This window comes from Canis aureus, chromosome 9 (assembly GCF_053574225.1).
Source record: "Canis aureus isolate CA01 chromosome 9, VMU_Caureus_v.1.0, whole genome shotgun sequence".
NCBI lineage: Eukaryota > Metazoa > Chordata > Mammalia > Carnivora > Canidae > Canis > Canis aureus.
In genome coordinates this window covers 15943814-15965809 of record NC_135619.1, presented here as the reverse complement: position 1 = coordinate 15965809, position 21996 = coordinate 15943814, and the positions used below count along the sequence as shown (strand labels likewise).

At 40.0% G+C, this 21996-nt stretch overlaps 1 protein-coding gene across 7 annotated transcripts in view; it reads right to left on the bottom strand.

Annotated features, from left to right (window-relative positions):
• NPAS3 (neuronal PAS domain protein 3) overlaps positions 1–21996 on the bottom strand; it is an 839196-nt gene that overhangs the window by 112253 nt on the left and 704947 nt on the right. For all 7 annotated transcript variants that reach the window (XM_077908991.1, XM_077908998.1, XM_077908992.1 and 4 more), the window contains one exon: positions 13256–13430. In XM_077908991.1, coding sequence (XP_077765117.1) covers positions 13256–13430 — 175 coding nt within the window. The remainder of the gene's footprint in view (positions 1–13255; positions 13431–21996) is intronic.

Here is a 21996-nt window from a genome sequence, read left to right as displayed (position 1 = left end):
TCTCATGACTGCTTGGTGGCCTATGTGAAATGAGTTTCTTAATTTATTTATTTAAGTCCATATATAGTACCTATGGCTGGGGCATCTATCTGGGCATCTCTCTTGCTTTTATAGAAACACTCCACAAAATCTAGACTCATATCAGTTCTCAAGATTAGTGATGAACTGAAGCCCTCCTACACAAAATAAATGGATCCATTTAAAGTTCAAACTAGTAGATGAGTGCCTCCACCTGTTCTCCAGCACAGACCAGAAGGGTGCATGAAAGCTGATTTAAGAGTAAAAGTAGCCATAGGTCGTGGAGACCTAACATCCAGTTCTGTGTCACTTAGTCTTTTGTGGAGCATGTTGTGGCTCTGGTGACATCATGATGGCCAGCCAGAAAAAGCGGGAAAAAGAGCAGTCAAGCACATCATGTATGCTATGCATGGGCTAAATCATGGGGTCATAAGCAGAACATTTTAATAGCCAAGCTAGAAGCTGCAAACCTTTGGAGACCAACATCAAGGTCTATTCCAAAGTGGACCTGGGCAGCCTCCAAGCTAGCCTTAGAAGAGGGGAAATTAGCTGGCATCTCTTAGTGCTCAGAATCTAGAAACAGTGGGAGGGACCTCTGAGAATAGGAATTAGGTGTCTCTGTTCTGCTTTAAGAAAACGAAGTGTACAAAAAATCTGAATTTGTGAAACAGAATCTGTGCATTAGAGAAGCTGGAGGAAGGTAGATTCTGTATTTCTGAGTCTTTCCTCTTATATGGAGTCTTTCCAGAAGGATTTCACTTACAGGGGATGGAGGAGGGAGAGAGGAAGGAATGGAGAGAGGGGATACAGAGAGAGACATAGGAAGAGTGTGAGAAAATTTTCAGAAGCATACCTATTGGGTGCTGTGATCCAGCAGACTCTGAGCCCTTTAAGTCAGATAACTGGAGCATGGTGTCAGTGAAGCCCATAATCAAGCTACTGTTCTAAGTACTTTACTTCATTTAAGATTTATTTATTTTTAGAGAGAGCTCGAGCACATGAGTTGGGGGAGGGGCAGAGGGCAAGGGAGAGAGAGAGACTCTCTAGCCGACTCCATGCTGAGCACAGAGCTGACACGGGTCTCAATCTCATGACCTGGGCTGAAATCAAGAGTCTGACGCTCAACTGACTGAGCCACCCAGGCATCCCTAAGCATTTTAGATGTATAAACTCACAACACCCTTATAAGGTATACTAATTTATTTGAAGTTAAAACCAACAGGTGATTTTTCCTACTCCATTATCCAACCTATACTAGAGAGCTAAAATTTTGTTATGGGCAAACTGAGGCATGTATAAGTTAATTCACCTGCTCAAGGTCACATTTCTAGTATGTGACAGAGCCAGGAGTTCAACACATGAACACATGCTGTCTGGTTCCAAGACCCTGTAGTACTTACATATTTGCAACTACTAGAGAAATAGTTTAAGGAGTATGTCCTATAATTGGGGTTAGGACTGTCATCTTCTTATGTTATCAACTCTTAGTTATTAGAGTAACTAGAAAGTTAACAAGACTACAGATTTTTAAAATCCATAATATGAGTAAGATGACTGAATTAAATTGCTACAAATTAGAGAAAACAACCTAGTAACTGATGACCATGCCACACTGTGTCTCCTGTCCCATGGCTCTGACATATGCCCTTGTATCCGCAACCAGTGGTAACTGGTTGGGGTTATCATTCAGGGGGAGGAAAGGCATGTACAGAGCTCTGGGCAGCCCTAATCATACCCTTCCACCATAACCTATCTCGCTATGGTGAGTGGGAAACCAGAGACTTGTGGTTCTCTTGTAAATGAATAGGAGGACACGGTAAAAGAAGGATATGAGACTCTGCAAAATGAAAGCTCAGGGCTGCTCTAAAAACTGTAAAACTTGGAGCCAACAGGTCTTGACTTAAACTATACAGTTGATTATGAACTAGATTGACCTAGGAGTTCACCTTTAGGAAAGCTTGAAGGGCACTCTGAAGACTGATGAGAGATATCTGGGAGTGCTATCAAAGGAACAAGATAACTTGACCTCTGAGCAGAGTGGCTAGACAGTGATCCTGCTTGCATAGGAGTGTCTTGGAAGGAGAGTCAGGTGCGGATGGGAAGGAGTGGCATCCAGTTAGTAGAAACAACACTGTGCTTAATCACGTGTTTCTGGGGTGTTAGAAGATTCTCTCTCTAAAAAAAGTTTCCCATAGTGAAAAAAATTGGGAAAGGTGAGTTCAACAAAATAGACTTCTTGATCACACAAATTTCAAATGTTCATTAGATTAATGCCCATTGTTAATCTCCAATGAGAAGATATACTATGAAGCTTTTCCCTCTGCTCTTTAGGGGACCGTTTCTACAAAGAACCTCTCACAGGGCAGTTACCTAAGGAACACATTTTGGAGATATTGGCTTAGAATGTGTCAGCTCTGCATTCTAGAAAGCAGAGGCCAAGAGGCCTGTTACAAATTGATGTATAGATTTATGCCTTGTTTATAAAATGGAGATGTCTATGAACTGTATCTTTCAAAAGAGATCCTTTTGATTCCTCTTCATCAGTTGGCTTCTGTGAAATGTAAGTTCTGTGAGAGCAGGGACCTTCTTGGTGACTAGTATATTCCACAAACTGGAACAGAGCTTGACCAATGTTCATACAATAAATAATGACTGAATGAGTAAAATAATGAATGAGTGAATGTTTTACAAATCTTAGACTATTGTGCTTACATTTTTACACTTTTATATCACCTTTGTGAAATGGAAAGCATTTCCCTACATATTAGTCAAAATTTTAATGTTATCAATTATATCAACTTTTGCCTCATTTTGACTAACAGTAATTTTAGGGGATCAACAGATAATTTTGATTCTCTTCCAACATCAACACTTGCTCCATTTAATAAACAGATGGCTGGACATAGGAAAGCAGGGTTTTAATTCTTTATGATGTCACTAATTTTACCATTGCTCTTTCTGGTATTTTTATGTGGAGGGGAAATCCTGTGACAAATAAGCAGCACTGACCAGTAGACTGATATTTTATCAAAGGCACATGATATATTTTAATACGCCATAAAGAGGAACAGATTTGAACCCTAAGGGAATTTATATCTTAATACTTTATGATCAATAGCATATGTAATTTTGTAATTTTCAAATTTTTCCAGATTTTATTACCAGTTGATAAAAAATAGTGGACAGATGGTATCATCAATCCTAATCACGTGAAAGCTTGAGACTCGCATAATTTCTAGAGTATTAACCATTATTAGCTCCTAGCTAAAGACTGACCACAAGGTACATTTCCACTGTTTTCCATTATTTTTGGTGCAAATCACCATTTCTTCTGTTGCAAGGCCCTTTAATATTTCCTCTCAAGATCTCACTACTTCTGGATTAAAGAAACGGCCTCTTGAATGATTTTCTTTGCTTCCAGTCTACTCTATTCAGCACATCCTACAAATTCTTGACAAAATAATCAGATATCAAGTCCAGTGAGCATAAGCTACCTGCAGACAGGAATCAGCATGATACTGGGAAGACTATTCTAACAGAGCGAATGGAGAACATAGTCTCAGTTAGATGTCATATAATATGACCTACAAGGGAGGATCCTCCCAAATTCAAACTTGAAAATACAAAAATAAAGTGATCATGTTTTCACTGGGTCACTGCTCTGTTTAATAAGTTATGCCCAGAACTTATCATACCATTCTTAGATGCTTTTCCCTGGCACTCCAGCTCTTCCAGGATCTGGCTCCATCCTAGATGGGGACACACCTTTGCTTCAATGAGGAAGACAGGGCTCCTTCCTGCCTCCCAGATGCACCCCATGGTGCCACGTGGGATGATTCTCCTGGTAGATCATCCCTTACCTCTTTTGCTCTTGGGTCCATTTCATGTAGCACATGTGAATCATCCTTCCCCATCAAAGCCACCTACAGTCATTGAGCCTCTCCCTGACTTCTTACACTACTTGACATTTTTATGCCTCAACTGAAGGTAGCAGCACTATTGTTGTTCTTCTTTCTTTGGTGGTTGTGTGTGAGTCTTCTACTGATGACGATCAGTTTTCTAAGGGCAGGTGTCCTATCTTTTGCCTCTGGTGTTCTCTGCAAGCACCTAGCAAAGTACTCAGAACAAAACACATAGCCTGAGTTCAATTTCTAGGGCCACAGACCACTCTGGTGTGAGGCAAGCCATCTAGTATCTCTGGCTTTGGTTGAGGCTCATTATGAGAAATACATTACTTAGACATGCCTACTCTCATAATTGTAGCATATAGGTAAAACACAGTAAAGGCTACTTATTAATATCATCATAAATGTTCCTAGAGTATTTGCAACAAGTCGCACCTTGAGTAGAAAAAGCTAAAAGAGTCAGTACAAATTTCCAAAGCTAGCATTTCCTGGATTTGTTAATGAAATCAGTGAAAGGAAGATAGGTTGGGAGTACTCCCATTCAGAACACTCCTACAGAGCCCCAAAAGATCACTAGTCAGAGGAACAAATATTCCTCTGAACCTATCATGCTTCAGACGTTTTTTGGTTAATTAAGTAAACAAAACAAAATAAAAAACAACTGGGAAACCCTTGACAGTGTGCCTCAAAGTCCCTGACAGTCATGGTCTCTGTATGTTTGGGCATGTCAAAGCAACTCACTCCCAAAGAAGCAACACTCATGGACTATTAATTTCAGGGTTGACATTTCAAACCTGAGACAGTTCTCTCAGGATTGCCAATAGCAGTGGCTTGTAATACAATGCTACCCTGCCCATACACCACAGTATCCTGATTGTCATCATCATACTCCTGCCTTGTATTAATAATCTGTCCCCCTCACATGATGGTCAGCTTCTGGAAGGCAAGAAGCTTTATTTCCTCTGTGCTTTGTGTAATGTGTGACACATAGCAGACATGCAGTCAATGATTATGGAATGGTCTATATAATCTCTACTGTAAGGTGGGCCTGGATCTTGAATAAGAATTCACTCTAGTTAATAACAACTCCAGAAGAGACACAGTTTCTTCTCTCTCTCAAGCTAGTTTTTTCAACAGAAGATAGGTGATGTTTTCCATGGGTCCCAAGAAATCATGATTGTGTTTCATGAGCAGAGACCTCCAGGAGGCTATGACTGACTCCTGATGGACCCTATTGTTCATCTTGTTCTTTTTCCACATCATGCCTGCCTTGGAAGGCTGGTTTAAAAAGGAAAAGCCTGGAAAGGCTTCCCAGAGCCTGAGGCAGAGCAGAGGTGAAGTGCACAGAGACAATTTTGTTATGCTGTTGGTTGAGGAGGCACATAGGTAATGAGGACCAAGAGACTCAGGGCTGAATTTTGCCTATAATCGATTCAATGCTACTATTCACTGTGGTATGAGGAGTTTCAATGTAGGAATGAAGGGAGGGAAAGGATTATATGGAGGGTTTTAGTCCTAAGTGAGAGACTATACTTAACAAAAACATGGTTTAGCCAATGAACTCTGTGCATCAGGGGATAGTTACATTTCTCTCTGGATGTCAGAACCCTCTTGGAAAAAATTCCTCTCCAGGGTCTGCTTGGAGGTCTTCTATCAGGGTTTTGTCTCCTTTTTGCATCTAGTTCCTAGGCTTTGTGCCTGTTTCAACCCCAATATTGTATCCTTTACTCTAACCTTGGCTGCTGAAAACCTTGTGTGGTTTGGGGCAAGCCACTTGGATTTTCTATCACTTCCCCTTCCACCCCTGCACACCGCCCCCCCCACCCCATCTATAAAATCAGGATAACACACTGACCTGCCTCAGAGGGACAGTGTGTGAATTAACTCCTGTAATTAGTGGTTTCTGTGCTCTGCATACACCAAGCAGGATATGAGTGCCAGCCAGGTCACAGTGGCCTGAGCTCACTTTGCTTCTAAAGCCATACTCGAGAATAACTGCTTGGCGAAGAGCTGACAACTGGAAGTTGCAGACTTTACACAGAAGCAATATTTCCAGTATTTTCCCCAAGCAATCATGAGTAAATTGCTCACTAGGGGTGGAAATGGTTTCCAGCCAGCTCTGCCTCTTCTGATCTGTGCACCCTGCAAAGCTCAGTCAATGCCAGGTAACGGATCCTTCGTAAATCTGCTGTTTAGTGCAGATGAAGAATTCAGAATGGTATAATTTGGACAGGGATGAAATTTCTGTGCTGTGATATGTATTAAAAGCAAATAACTTGTGCTTTGTTCAAGGCAAGAGTTATAGAATCTATAATTTGTAATCATCCAATGACATCCACTTTTTTTTGTCAGTGTGTTTTAATGAAGAGGGGCAGTGCATCCATTGACAAGTTGTCTTGGGTTTCATTTTAGAAACTCTGAAAATGTACTCCTTATCACCATAGGTAAAGAAAAGTCAAAATTATGACCTAGAAAGCTATATAAAATAACTTAAAAATAATGGGTTTAAAAGATTGATCTTTTAAACCTTCAATAGAAGGTTTAGGAAAAAAATGCTACATATAAATGGGGTGAAACTATCATGTATTTTGCTGAGTCCTGTGCTTCTATTATTGAACAAAACATATTTTGTTTGTAAATACCATTATATTAATTGATACATAAGCTGCAGTTTTTCTTGAGTTGCAACCACTTGATTTTAACTTTGGGAAGAGAAAGTTTGTTTCAGAACGGCACGCAGAACTCTGGTGAGATCCACCATCTTCTCTGGGAACAAAAGGGAGGCTATTCTTCTATTGTTAAGTGAGTCACCAACTTCGTTTCAGTGGGTCAGGGTGTCAAACCCCAAAGGGATGCAGTATACTACAGCTGTGTGACCTGGGAGCTGGCCTGGAAGGCCAGCATAGCCCAACGGGAAGAAGAGATTTCACCTGACTTTTCTTTAGCTCCCTCAGGCAAGATCCTAGAAGTAAAAGGTTCCTTTGAATTGTCCTCATTGCGCACACCGACCAGCTCCACCAGCTCGCAGAAGTGAGCTCATGCAAAATGAAGGTGATGTGTGCCTAGGCCCTGAATGCCAAGGAGAGCGCTCTCAAAAGTATTTCTTTCCTTCTGTGGCAGTTCAGATGATCTTGCTTAGCATAGCTGGGGATAAAAGTGACATTTAAAAATAGTCTACTTTCTGCATGAGAAAAATAGTACTGCATCAGGGTCATGTTTTCGAGGCCAAAGAAGGACTCTGAGTTTGGCAAGGCAGTCTCTCGAATAGCACTGGCTTGTTTTTAGTATATATGCGTCATCTTCATTCAGGAGTGGCAAAAGATAATTTCTATTTCGTTTCAAAATAACGATGATACAGCTAAGGGAAATAATTTTGCATATGTATTTTTTGGTAGAAAAGCTGAGTTTATGCATAAATGATGATCTCTTTGGGTTATGAAAAGATTAGTTTTTGTCAGGCTGCTTTCCGACTACTAGATTTGACACATACGTGTGCACATAGGTATTAACAGGAGGCAGGGCAGTGTTGGGTAATCGTGAACTAGTCTGGATCATTGCTACAGCTACAGTAGGGATGTATTTTATATTCAACCCATCAGAGATAACCATGGTACATTATCTGGTGGATTTATCTTTGCTTATATTGTATGAATATGGAAAGGAATTAAATGTGTGTTTACAGTTTGATAAACATTCAACATAAATTACACATTTTAATTTCATTTATTAGTTGGGGACCATGGAAAGCAGAAATTTCATTGCATACAAACTGCCATTCAGACGGAAGGATTAGCAGTTTCCTGAAAAGGTACACTAATTCTAAGAACAAAATTCATCTCTTTCTCAAGTGAGTCACTGCATGGTTTGTGCTTACATGGGTTTGTAGTCAGGGTTTTAGAAAGGTAAAAGTAGAGCGGCGCTCACCCTAGTGACTACGTAGTTTGTATTTTATACTTCCAGTGGATCTGACATTGCCATCAAGAGTAAATCTAGTGCTAATAAACATCTTACATTCAACAGCTTGAACTGTTGTAGTTGCCGTGCAAATGATCAAGCTCTGTGGATGTCTAAAAGGACTTGGTCTGATCTTTTAGCATTAGCATGCGGAGCAGTCTCATGATATTATCTTACCATATAACGACTCCAAAAATCTCACAGAGATTAATGGTGATAACATAATTCCAGAAAGTTGCCACTCTATATGTAGAAATATATTGGCAATAAAAACCAGTCACTGTGTGCCTTTCCCCAGTAGGGGACCTCTCACTTTTCTTTGATTTTTAAAGGCTTCAGATCAATAACTGGAGTGACATTATTAACAGCTCCCTCAACACCTTGGCCAGCGCTAATATTAAATCCATTACACCTTCTGTTTGACATTTGCAGTACAGCAGAAAGTGCTGTAGATACAGTCACATTGTCTGGGGACTGAGGTTGGATGTGGGGTTAGTAAGATGGTTTCCCTTGCCTGACTTCTAAATTCAGTTCATTGATAGGAAACTTGAACCAATAAAAAAAAAAAAAAAATCAAAGAACGTCCCCTACCCTTGCCAACCCTATACTAGATGGTAAATAATTCGCCCTTAAAGGCACAAGTGTATCTCATATCTCAGCAGGTTTTGAAACAAAATAATGATCTGATCCTCAGATAAAATTTTTACATTCTTTATTGTTAGTCCTAAACATTTATTCCACTAATTAAATCACTTATTGTGAAACTGTCTAATGAGTTCAGAGGAACTGCATTCCTGTCGAATCAAGTGTTGATCAAATTTACCACAGCACAGATGCATAAGTAGAAAATGCAGATTATTTCCATCCAGACAAGTGCTCAACAGCTTCAATTCTGCTTGTCTTTAAAATATTGAGGACATAGAGTAGGCATAGCAAATAACATAAAGATAGCATAATAGCATAAAGATCACACTATACAATGTTTATCCTAACCCCCCATAACAGGGTAGGTCTGTCTGAAACTGTAGACAGAGCACAATAACCTCTGTTTTAGACAATCAATGGTTAACCATGCTGCTGTAGTTATTCTTGACCAAAAGTACTGTCTCATACGTTTTGCTAAATTGTCTAAATCCTGGTGCAGTATTGATTTCTCTCTCTATGAGCTCGTACCCATTCAATAAGCTGCAAGAACCTCTTGTCCTGGCTGAATTCCCTCTGAAGCAGGACCCAGGCATGTTACTCCTGCCAGTGGAGTCCTACAGTTGGGACTTGATTGTTAGCTAGTGGGAAACAAACCACTGGAGACAGAAAGGACATTTTATGTTAAAGTGAGGAACATGACAGGGAAAGTTGCCTTAAGGTTAAGTGAAAAAGCAGATTACCAGAAGCCTGTGTGTTATGATCTTATTTGGGACAAATCTTCCACCCACTCCACACTAAATACATGCATATACAGGAACAGAACATCTGGAAGGATAGGCATAGAGTCTATACATACTAACGGTGGTCATTTTGGGGTAGCAGGATGTTTGGTGGTCTTTTTCTTTGTTTTCTGTATTCTCTAAAGTTTTCACAAGGCGAATGAATTAATTTTAAGGAATATAAGGAGATTTTTAAAGTTCCTGCAGGATTTCATGAAAGAACTGCTTTTCTGTTTGTTAAGCATTTAAAGAGGCAGCACTGAAATTTATTTAAAGAGGATAGCATTCATAATCCTGGGATTACAGAATCATTAAGAGTAATGAAGAGCTACATGCAGATCTAGAAAAGGAAAGGAACCATCCAGACACCCTGTTCTAGAGGTTCTATGCCACCCCCCCCCCCTTGCAGGAGCCTGCAGGACAGCACAATCTCTTTCTAAATGTTGAGACCTACATAGGCACTCTAGAACTTTATAACCTACAAAGAGGGCCACCCGGATTTTTCTTCTGCCTGACTTTAAGATTTCTCTAGAAGAAACCTCATATTTACTAAACTACTAATAACTATTCACACATGTAAAAGGTTTATTTGGGTTTCTAACAGTCAAGGGATTTCCCCCACTCCCCTGCCATCATCCTGAGACTTCAAGACAAGACAATCACAAGGCTGGCAGTTCAGAGAAACCGAATTCCTATTATGGCACAGTATCACTGCCTCTTAGGCTGGTTTAGTCACTTACTTCCTTTTATTATAATGCCAAATGTTATTTAGATTTCAGTCATTTAGTAATGCTACACTGAACACATCAGGGCTTCTGAAAAAGTCCATACCTTCATTTTCATAATCATCACATACTGATATCCCCTTTCCAACAACATTACACTACCATTTAAAAAAGAATGTTTCGTCAGAGTTTAAAAGATTATGTTGCAGTGAACAAGTCTTCAAAAATGTCCCCTCATATTACCAAGAATTAGGAAATCTTGTTAAAATTCTTTCCGCCTTTAAGAAACATAAGCAGCTTTGGGATGGAATGCCTTGACGTGAACTTCTTAAGTAATTCCCGTGGAGCAGCGATCTGCATTAGTGAAGATATTTAGTGAAAGGTATCACCCTACACTGCTTTTTCGGTATTTAAACAGTCAATCTAATTGCCTTTTAAGCCTAAGATTGAAAATAACCAAGCTACAGAGTTTTAAGGCAAAGTAAGTTTCACATTTTGTAATGGTGGGAGCTATATTCTTCATCAAGGAAGATAAACCCTTCTGATGCCACTGCTGCTAATGAGCCCCAGTGGTTAAGAAACCTAGAAAGCAGAATTTTCAATTTTACTAGTTAGGATGGCTCCAAGAAGGTTGGGAGGGCAGGGAAAGGGACCCAAGTAAATTGTCAGTCATACTTCAATATTGGATGACAGACCAACTTTAGAGGAGATACGTTACTCTCCTAATAGTGTGCCTAGAGTTGTTTTATGGATCCTGGAGCTTCATGGAAGGCATGGGTTTGATCAGAGTTCGTATAATCCATCTTAAACCAGTGTGATTTTGACTCTAGCCTATAGTATCCCAGCAGAACTGGTTTACAAGTTTACTGGATTTTCTTTTTCTCCCAATCAAAGTCTTTTCCAAGTGACAAGTTACCCTTAACATGTGTTTGGGGAGACATCAAGCTCAATATGAATCAACAGTGTGATCTGGCTGCCAAGAGGACCGAATTCAATCTTATGCTGTTTTAACAGAATTACAGTAATCTAAACCAAGAAAGAGGACAGTCCCTCTGCTTTGTACTAGTCAGCTACAACTAGAGGGCTCCACTGGGTTCTTAGAGGGTCACCAACAAACTGAGGCATGGCTAGGGTGGGACACCAGGGTGGTGGGGGTCCCAGGAACATGCTATTGAATAATGTTTGTGGGATTAGGGGCTGTTGGACCTGGAAAAGAGAAGGAAGGGAGGGAGAATTTGGCATATCTGACTTCATGTATCAGAGAGGCTAGGATGGTGAGGAAGTAGTAGATCTGAAATGAGATCCCACAGGACGGACCTGGGATCAGTGAGGAGAAATGGTGGCAAAGTTAGATTTTGGCTCCATCTTCAGAGAACTTTCTCTGGGAGCTGTTCGCCAATGGAGCGGGCAGCCTTGAGCTCAGCCTTTCTGAGCTTCCCATGGGGGCAGTTCCAGCAGAGGCTGGGGGGGTTGCTGTGGGCTTTGACGTAGAGGGATGGCTGTCCTGGTAGAAGGTTGGTGATCATCTAAACTTGAGGGTTTGTGAGTTGGAGAAATGAGGGTTTTACAAACTTTAATTTTTATACATTGAGTGTTGAGGAGTATGAGTAATTGAGGTTCCCTAATCCATCTCCAGAAGGAAAGAGTAAAAAACTATTTTCATGTGCTATTTCTCAAATCTGCCCAGATAGGAATGTTCTAATGACTAAAAAGCAGCTTCACATATCACTCAATGAAGTCTGTGAGTAACAGTAGAAGATATGACTTCCCTGTGAACAAAATTATTTTCATTTTTAAATGGTAAGGAGTAGTCTTAAATACTCTCTCTTCTCATGCCTGGTGCTTCACTGGAGAAAGATGCTCACCAATGCAGCAGAATAATGCCCTAGAAGCTGCAGTTAACTTACACGAGGAAACATGAATTGGTTTTAGATGGAATTACAATATTTCCAAAAAGGCAAATATGTTTTTTTTTCCCCATCTATGTGAGCAAACATACTGTGATTATTTTTAAGCTGGTCAAATTTAAGTATTTTCTTAGAATCATTTTAGTATTAATCTTAAGACCGGTTTTTTCTACTTTTCTTTCTATAAAATGAGTTTGTGTTGCAAATCTGTTTTAAAGCAACACATCAAGTAAAGTACAAGCATCTTTAAAGAGTGCAAAAATAATTTCCCAAGTAAGCAAATAAAACTTTGCACTTCAAATCAGGCCTTGATTCATTAAAAATCTTAAACTTCTCATGAGAAAAATTAACATTTAAACCACTGCTGCTTGGCCAAGCACTCCACCACACAAGAATATGAAATATCTCCTCTAAAAAAGTACAAAAAGGACAAAACCACAAATGTGGAACTTCAATTAATTTAAAGCCCCAATCAGCAAAGAATAAATCCTTCGCAGATCTAATTACCAGCGCTCTCGGAAGACCCAGGCCGACCAGCCAATCTTCCCCGTGTTTGAACAGCTTGATGAACTAGGGGACTGATGGATATCAAGTCATTTTGTTTAATTTATAAATGGATTTTCCCCTAATACTTAAATTATCATCAGTACAACACAATGAAAATGGGAACATTCTGAATGCAAAGTCTATAAGAGTCCTGGAAGGAATCCCAATGAGGAATGTCACCTCTGTTCATTCCTCTATACAATTGATCTAATTAAATACTGAGGGTGGAAAGGCAGTTTAAAATGTAGCCATTTCTGTTTTCTTTTTAGCCTTAATTTATCTGTTCACATCTTTCAAGTACCTTCTGATGCTTACAAAAAAAAAAAAAAAAAAAAAAGAAAGAAAGAAAGAAACCAAGATTTCTGCAAGTCCCTAATATTTTTAATTCTCTACAAGCTACGACTCAAGAAGCCTTTATCATAGATTTTGCTGAATAATAAATAAATGCATTACATTTAGCCATGGTAACAATAAAAGGAAGAGGGCTTTCCAAATCTGAACCTTTTCCCTCTAGTAATGTGAAAGACGAACTGAAGGAGCTAGTATACCTTCTCTACGTATTGTTCAACTGAAATTAGATCTCTGGATTATACTTATTAAAATGTCTCCTTATTTTCACATCTCTTCCTTATTTAATTACTGCCTGGGACAGAAAGCTGCATGGAATCGTTAAATACCATTAGACCTATTTATAGTCTCTTCACACTGGCAACTTGAGTGCAATCGCCGGCAGAGGTCCTGCCCACCATCCCACATGTCGGGGTTGCGATTCCCACCTGGCTCGGGGGTCTCCGACTGGGAGGAGGAAGATGCTGAGCTGGCCCCGTCCTCGGCAGCGCCCTGCGAGAGGAGACCCCGCCCGGGCGGGAGCTTCATGCCCAGCTGCTCTGCCATTTCCACGTGGTCCCCCGGGTGGACATAGTCAAAGACGCTGCTGCCTGTCAGCTCCACCTAGAGGGGAAGAGAAAGGGTGGGAAAGAAAGGTGTCACGGCTTTTTCCATTCTCCAGTTCAGCACCGCTGTGGTTCAGAGTCCCAGCGGAAAGGAAATACGTGCAGGCCCCACAAACAATCCTGGTTGGAAGTCCCTCTCCTTAGACGCTGAAGGATTCTAGTCAAAAGAGAAAGATGGTTTTGGGGGGGGGGTGTATTTAATTAGTGATTGTTTAGCCCAGTTGTTTGCATAAAGCCCAAACACCGTGTGAAACGTGGATGAGCCTGCCTCACGTTCAGCTGTTTTATCCATGCATCATCAAATACTCGCATGTTTGGTGTCAACCGGATGATTGACTGAATTCTATGGTTTTGAGAAGTTTGGGCTTTGTATAGATACAGTCAGAGACAGTGGAGGAGTATTTTCCTTAAAATACACCAAATTCCGAGATGTATATTTATACATATCAGCTTATTTCTATGTGAATTTAGATGGAAGAAGTGTTGCTTACAAATATATGCAAAGGCATAATGTTTTCATTAAATATTACTCATTAGCTCAGTAATCATATGGAGAATTTTCCATGCAAAAGAGGTCAGCTGGGGTCTGAACCAGTCCTTTTTTTTTTTTTTTTTTTCTGCTAGTATCAGCTTGTTTAGCCTTCAATCTAATAAGATACATGGTGCAAATCTCCTTGAGGGCCTTAGGAAAATGTTTTATTTTGTATACTCTTTCTATCAGGCTGATTTGTAAAGGTAAAGAATGAATACGGAATATCAGAAGAGGGTCAGCCTGCCGTGGAGGCACAGCCCCTATCTAACGGACTGGCCTTATCTCTGCTCTTCTGGTGGTATAACCCTTATATCCTTCCAAGAAGAGCAATAATGCTCCTAAAATAATGCTGGGTTCAAGGTAGAGAGATGTGTCAGCAGCAGAACAAGAAAAAAGCTCTTTCCTGGGTCCCTGATGGGTTTTCCCCGATCCTGGGAGTTTCCTGGTCTCAGGCCAGCTCTAATGCACCCCAGTGCCAGAAATTTAGACTATCGTAAGTTTCTTGCTGGATCTTTACCTAGAACTCCTTCCTACCACCTGTCCCTTCCCTGTGCACTTTGCAGCATCCCTCCAGACGCCACCTGAGAGCCTGCACTCTTTTTCTTCCGAGAAGGGAGGCTGGCAGTGGGCGAACCGTCACAGAGAGTGTAATACCCAGAGCAATTATTATCCCCAGAACTCTGAGTCCCAGTAAAATGATCACATCTACTCCCAGACACCATTTGATTAAAATTGTAACGGGCTACACATCTTCAACATCTATCAATTAACAGAGGGAGAGCCAGAAAAATGGGAGGCTAAATTCAGTTTGGTTAATAGCTATTCCTGAAAAAGGCTCGCATAACTTTTACCGAAAATGAGGTACTTTCTCTTTGCTATTAAATTACACTCTCCTACCGTATTACCCAACTACTGACTCTATCATTTTACAATAACTATTTCCTCCATTTGATATTGTTACAGAGCGTAAATCAGGATTCATAAGTGATCAGTTCCTACCCTCTGGGAGGGAGGGATTACATGGAAATAATCCCTTTAATGTGCGCCTTGCCTCTAAGCATTTCACACAGCAATAAATGGGTAAACTGACTTTGAGCAATTAAGAAATTAAATGAAACTAATAAAATGTGTGTTTTAATATTTCTTGATGGTTATTTTGTTTGGCGATTAGCAAATATGAGGAAGTCACTCGCGTTTTGCATGGAGCCCAATTGCAGCACTTTAAAATTGCTGTCACTTCTCAAACTCCGAGTCTTTCCTTAATACTGCAATGTGCCTTTTGGCACCGACCACAGATTGTGATAAGATGACAACACAGGTGGGAGATTAATAGATTTTTTAGGGGTGTCGGCTATTGAATATTCATGTAAGCCCGTCTTATGGCGAGGAGGAGGAGGCCACTGTCTCCACAGCCTGCTTTGCTTGGTTGTACAGGCATTTCCTTTCCATAGCAGGATGGCCCAAGTATAGCACATCTAGAGCAAGACTGAGTCATGATGTGCCATACCACATTCTTCCTGTGCCCTCAAGAGCTCTTGCGCCAGGATACCCCAGAGTCAACAGTGGATGGAAAGGCTGGCACTGAAAATTTGATTCTCTCATAGTCTTTATGTGTGTGTGATACTAAAGGCCACACAGCGGAGGGGAAACCTCAAACTACTTGGAGTCGTAACTTGACTTAGAGATCAGAATCTTTGCATCCTATGCTGTGTGATCTTGTGCCATTCACTTAACCTCCCTGGGCTTCAGTTCCCTATTTGGACCTTGCACGGGAAATGGCAGTACTGCTACTCCATGGGACTCTGCGGGGGAAGGGGAGCACTACTCACATGTGTTCTACAGGGAGGGAGGGGGTCCCCTGGAGTGTCCCCCCAATGGCAACAGTGTAAGGTAGTGGCCTGGAGAGTTGAGTTGAAAACAAGACTGTCTCTACCTGCCTCTGAGCCTGATTTTGAAAATCTAGCAAAACTGTGCAGAGGAAATAGCTTTTTTTTTCTTTTTTTTTTAAGATTTTATTTATTTACTCATGAGAGACAGAGAGAGAGAGAGAGAGAGAGGCAGAGACACAGGCAGAGGGAGAAGCAGGCTTCATCGGGCTACAGGAGCCTGATGCGGGACTTGATCCTGGGACTCCAGGATTACGCCCAGAGCTGAAGGCAGCACTAAACTGCTGAGCCACCCGGGCTGCCCAGGAAATCACTTTTTATGAAATAAGCAACAAGATGCCTACTGCCTCTGCCAAACAGCGTTTGGTGGATGAGAGTGGATGACACCCAGGCACATATACTCCTATGAAACTCGAGTGAGGAGTTCTTATGGCTTGTGTGGTGTCTGGGAAGTGGCTTTAATCAGAAAGTATGGCCGGAGTGATGTGCACTTTGAGCCCCAACTACAATGATAACACTGGGGGGAGGGGGGAGCTACCGATCACTGTGTACAAGTATTGTCCATACTTTTCTTCGATTGATCCTTGCAACACTCCTTTAAACTCTTCTGATTATTCCTGATTTACAGAAGAACCTGAATACTAGCAAAGCTAATGGTGGCAGAAGAATTTGGTTTGAAGTCTGCTTTGTCACCCTACCACTTCTTGGGCAGTGATTCTGCAGTCAGGGAGGCTGAGCAGGGACCTCTGTGCTCTGCCATCCTTTAGCTTCACTTCCATTAAGGAGAGAACACTGAACATCAGGGTGGGAGGAGGCCAGAGGTGCGCAGCCTGCCCAACGCCAGGCCTGAGGGTGCTTTGCCTTTAGACTCTTAGGCAGAAAAAACGAATGAAAGCAGGTATACTACATGGACAGAGACATGGGGATGGACAAGAGTCTCTGGACCTGGAATCCTCCTTCTCTTCTTCTTCTTGACATCTTATGTTTGTCTAGCACTTTCAACATTCCTCGCACTGCTTTTCACTTCACTCTATTAGATTTTAGAGATGGGAAAGACCTTAAAAACCATCCGTGGATGCCCTCTTATTTAATAGGTGAGAAGTTAAAAATGCTTGTTCAAATTTACCCAGCTGTTTGCTGGTAGAAGTAGGGCTGGCTGCCCAGTTGGCAAACTCTCAGTTAACCACTTGTCTCACCTCTTGTCTGATCTTCTCTCGTAGGAAGGCTGGCTAGAACTCACCTGCCACTAAATTCTACACCTCCAAGTACACTGCAGGAACCAAGACTAGGGATCTTTCTCTTGATGAACAGACATTACTTCATGCTACCTTGAAACAGGAAAAATAAATAGAGTTCCAATCCAATGTCACTATAGTTAATTAGATACCCTCAAATCCTCAGTTACCAAGTCTTCCCAAACTTGGCCCCAGAGAACTAGGACTAGTGTCTCATACACAGGAGATTTATCACAAATGTTTGCCGAATGAATAAAGGACAACTATTTAGGCCTGAAAAAAATTTGCTTTATCTGTGCTTTTTTTTTTTTTTTAAAGATTTTATTTATTTATTCATAGACACAGAGAGAGAGGCAGAGACACAGGCAGAGGGAGAAGCAGGCTCCATGCAGGGAGCCCAATGTGGGACTCGATCCCAGGTCTCCGGGATCACACCCCAGGCTGCAGGCGGTGCCAAACTGCTGCGCCACCAGGGCTGCCGTATCTGTGCTTGATTTGGACAAGTTTCCATTGGTTCTTTTATATCATTCATGGCATTATTATAACATTATTTGTCCTGTAAAATGAGTTACAATATAGCAACATGATATGTTTATTTCTAATAAGTATTTGTTAAATGTGTGGAGACCTTCTGCCTTCCTTTATAAAAGCCAACATAGTTTAACTGAGGATAGGATTATAAAAATGCTGGGAAAGGACAGGTTTTTAAGGCACTCTTTAATGCAGCCATTTTTTGTAACCCCCTCTCTGTAATCTGTAACCGAATGTGGCTAGTGGGTTATCCACATGCTCGCATAGTTTTGTAAAAATTATTTCTTAACTATCTCTTCAAATTAACAGTACAACTCTGGAAAAATTTCATTTTATATTGACTAGGATCTGCATAATGGAAAGGTAAAGCCTCTCTCCCCTTAATATTGTGTTCTGATTAGTGCGAGTTGCATTGTATGGCAAATATGAGACCCTCTTCATTTTATAATAAATCCAGTTACCTTACGTGGCTAAAGAAAACAAACATGCTATGTTTATTAACTCAAGAAACAGACCCATGAGATTTTGAGCTGTCTTTCTAACCTAAAGAGGAAAAGTAAGCAGTACTGTTTCCAACCTTGCTCACTGGGTCCCCCTTTCCTCTCCCTGAGTGACATGGAAAGAAATTCCTCTCTCACATTGCTGAGTGTATTGGGAAACTGCTGAGAATGTGTAAGGGGCAGGCGACAGGCAATGAGTCATAAACAGCCTTATCCAGAAATAGGATTTGGTCTAAACTCCTTTCTCCCTGTGCTTTCCCATTCAACCTACCCTAGATTCCTCCAGAACATACTATGGCCACTAGGGCCATCTGCATAGTCAAGCTAAACCATAGCTTTCCTCGAATTTAATTCACATTCTGTTAGCTTGCATGCAATTTGCACACTAGACACAGTTGATTTGGTAACTCTGAAGTTTCCCAGAAAAAAAAAGTAAATATATTATACAGTGGTTTGAGTTGACTTTTCCATGTAGGGTCATTGTATCCTGCTGGTAGATAGGATGGGGTACTAATTTGTCTTTTCATACATCAAGCAAGCATGTCGATAGCCTTTGCTTGGCCCCCTGGGGTGAGCAAATACTTTTTAACTACAGCGATGTACTAACAGTGCAAGTCATTGCATTCAGTGCTCCTTTGATTGAGATGGTTTGGTACAATGAGGAACAGGCAGCAATGTCCTCGCCACACTGCAACAACTTAAGAAAGATATTTTTATAAAGAAAGATCATAAAATCTATTTTTTTCTTCCTTTAAAAATATTTCAGTGTTAGGAATAATACAATGTTCATTTTTATCACGTAAAAAATATTCAAAACCTGCCATTTAAGGTATAATTTCCTAAACCTTTTATATGTGTTTTTTTTTTTTTTTTTTTTTTTTTAGTTTTTGAGGGCATTGGGATTGATGGGAAGGTTTGGAGGCACTGTTGGTTCAGCCCTTTTTCCAGAGTCCTTTGCAGCTGGGCCCTACTCCTACAGGGGATGCCAGCAATATTGTGATAGAAGGTCACACCAGCGAGAGGACTATGTTAGTGGCAAGTGGTTTGGGAAACTAACTCCCAGGTTAGGCTTGCAGATCTCCTATAAGACCCTGGTTAGAAAATCCTGACCCAGGATAAGATGGAAATTCTATCTCAGCATGGCAGGTTAGGATTTGTAGTTTTTTGGGGGTCACGTTTCTATTATTGAGGGATAATAAAGTGATAAAAGAATAAAATATAATAAGATGTGATAGCTTGATTAGCATAGGTTTTCTTTGGATTTACTGGTATCTTAATGCCATCTTCATAACTTCCTACGTACTGCAGAACTCTACTGAATATTTATGAACTGTTTTGACAGAAACTTGATGTTCTTTACTGCTCTGTCTCATTCTATGTATTTGCTGACTTATCTGAAGAAAAAACGCATAAAAGCATTGGGTCTGTTACAGAAATACATGTATAAATTAGTAGAACAAGAAGAAAGAAAGGTTCTATATCAGAACGATGAGGCAGAATGAAAAATCCTTTCAATGTCATCAACTAAGAAAACGAATCCAACTCTCTCCTTACAGATATGTTAACAGAGCCTTCCCTTGGAAGAATTTGAGCTAAAAGATACCACATCTTGTGTTTATTTTATCTTCAGAAATAAACATTTTAACTCCTTTGGGAATCAGTGAGGCCAAGTACTTTTCCACTGTTTTTTCTTTTTTTTGGGGGGGTGTACACTTTTCCAGAACCCTTGGAGCACCCGACCTGAGATATCTGCAACCATGATATCCAAAGAGAATACTGCATAACCAGTTCTGAACTTTGATTAAGAAGTGCCAGAAGATAATTCCAGTGGATTTCCTAGTTCTCAGAGGAGTAAAAGAAAAAAGCTGTTGGAGAAATGGAATACCAGTGAAAATAAAGAACAGATTGCAGATACAGCTTCGAATTTAGGCACAGTTTTAAGGAACAGTATGCTGCTTTTATGACTCTCATTCCTAATAGTTGAATTGATCAAGGACACTGATTGTTAAATATTCAAAAGTGTTAGGTGGGTCATTACTCAGACTACAGTTGAACATATTTGAATGCTTCTAGATATGGTCTCGGTATAAAACAGATACAGACTTTGAAGACTCTCTCATTTTTTTTTCTGCTTAAGAAATAAGTTATATACTGTATTTCATTTTTTCTTCTAGTTCTATGGTTCAGGATTTCTCCATCACCCTATATTATGAAGGCAGTGGTTTTAGAATAGTTTTGATATATCAATATCTTTTTCCTTTCATTAAGAGCCACTGGTTAAAAGAAGAACCTAGAGAATGCTGTAATACTGAAGGGACATTACATCATAGGAATGAGCACAGGGATTTGTGAAAGTGACTAAATCAAGAAATTTTAAAACCTTGCTTTACAAGGTTCCCATAGTTTTGAAGTTTTAAAGTGTCTGTAGGGCAGGAAAGGCCAACTTCTTAGTATTTATCACAGTGCTGGGAAGGAAAAAAGGATGCAACTGGAGGTTACATCATAGTAAAAAGTGAAATGATGCCAAGAAAGAAGGATTAACAACCTTAAAAAGAAACTGAAGTCAATCTCCCTTCTCTGAAGATGAAACAAATAGTAAGATGTCACTTTCAAAGCTTCTTCATTACCTTGGTAATAAGGAAACCAATCGACATAAAATAGTTGATATTGGCATAGTTAATCCAACATCCTCAAATTTTACATGGTTCAATATTTGTCATTTAAATCTAGATACACATTGAGATGCATGTTATGCATGGCCAGGCTTCAGTATCAATTTTTGTTTAATTGTTTTTATTATTCTTACAGTGAATTTTGCCCTTTTTCTTTTGGTCACATAAATAAGAAAAAGTAGAAAATTCTTATACGTTAAGACTGATATTGAAATTTTTCCCTGATTCTAAACAGCCCTTGTATTTTCAAGAAAGGTAAAATGGATAAGGACAACAGTAGTAATTACAGGGTTGACCTTTCCATTTGTGTTTTGAAAGTTACACAGGATTATTTTATTCTAGTCATAGAAAAACAATATGGCTTATATGATTAAAACTTTGGATATGTTTCATGTGCACAAATAATAGAGTTAATCATACCTGATTGTTTTTAAAGGGGCTACTCAATGATGGAAGCCCTCACCATGAGCTAAGTCACAATGTTTAAGTGATGCTGTTGAGAGAAGAATGACAAAGAAGAACAAAACCAGAAAAGTTTAAGAAAGATAATTTGTCTGTGTACCTCAAGAGATCCTTATGTTTAAGAGAAAGCAAAAAAAAAAAAAAAAAAGGAGGCACTTCCTCAACTGACATCTTGGTTCCTCTGATTTAGGTCATGCCATAGCTGCTATAAAGAAAACAACTGGCTCTCCTCTTCCATGTCACTGTGAGGGGTCTTGAAAAATCTCATCCAAGAAAATCACAAGGTATGCAAGAATATTTTAGCTATTGCAGAAAGTGTCATATTAATCTGGAGCTCATAGTCCAGAGAAGAGAACAAGAAGGAATAAAATCCTCTGTGCTGTGATCAGTTACTGACTCTCCCAGAACATTTCCTGTTGACATGTTTTAGCACATCTTGGGAGCTTCCTGAAAGCTATGTGGGCACATGGGTCTAGCGTATCATTTATTCCTAGTGAATTACCATAAGAAAAAGTCCTGATATACTTCTATTTTATTTTGGCTGTTGTAACTACCAACTGTGGTAGTGTTTGAGGTTATTTTCTATGAAGCGAGTCAATACCCTGAGCAGTCTCTAGGTGCTATTTTAAAGGAATAAGTTAAATTCACAACTGTTTAATAACAGACTGTGAGTTAGTCTTGTTAGAATAGGGAATGTAAATAGAACTGGCAAGTAGAGAAAATGAGTCATTCCACAGGCTAAAAGC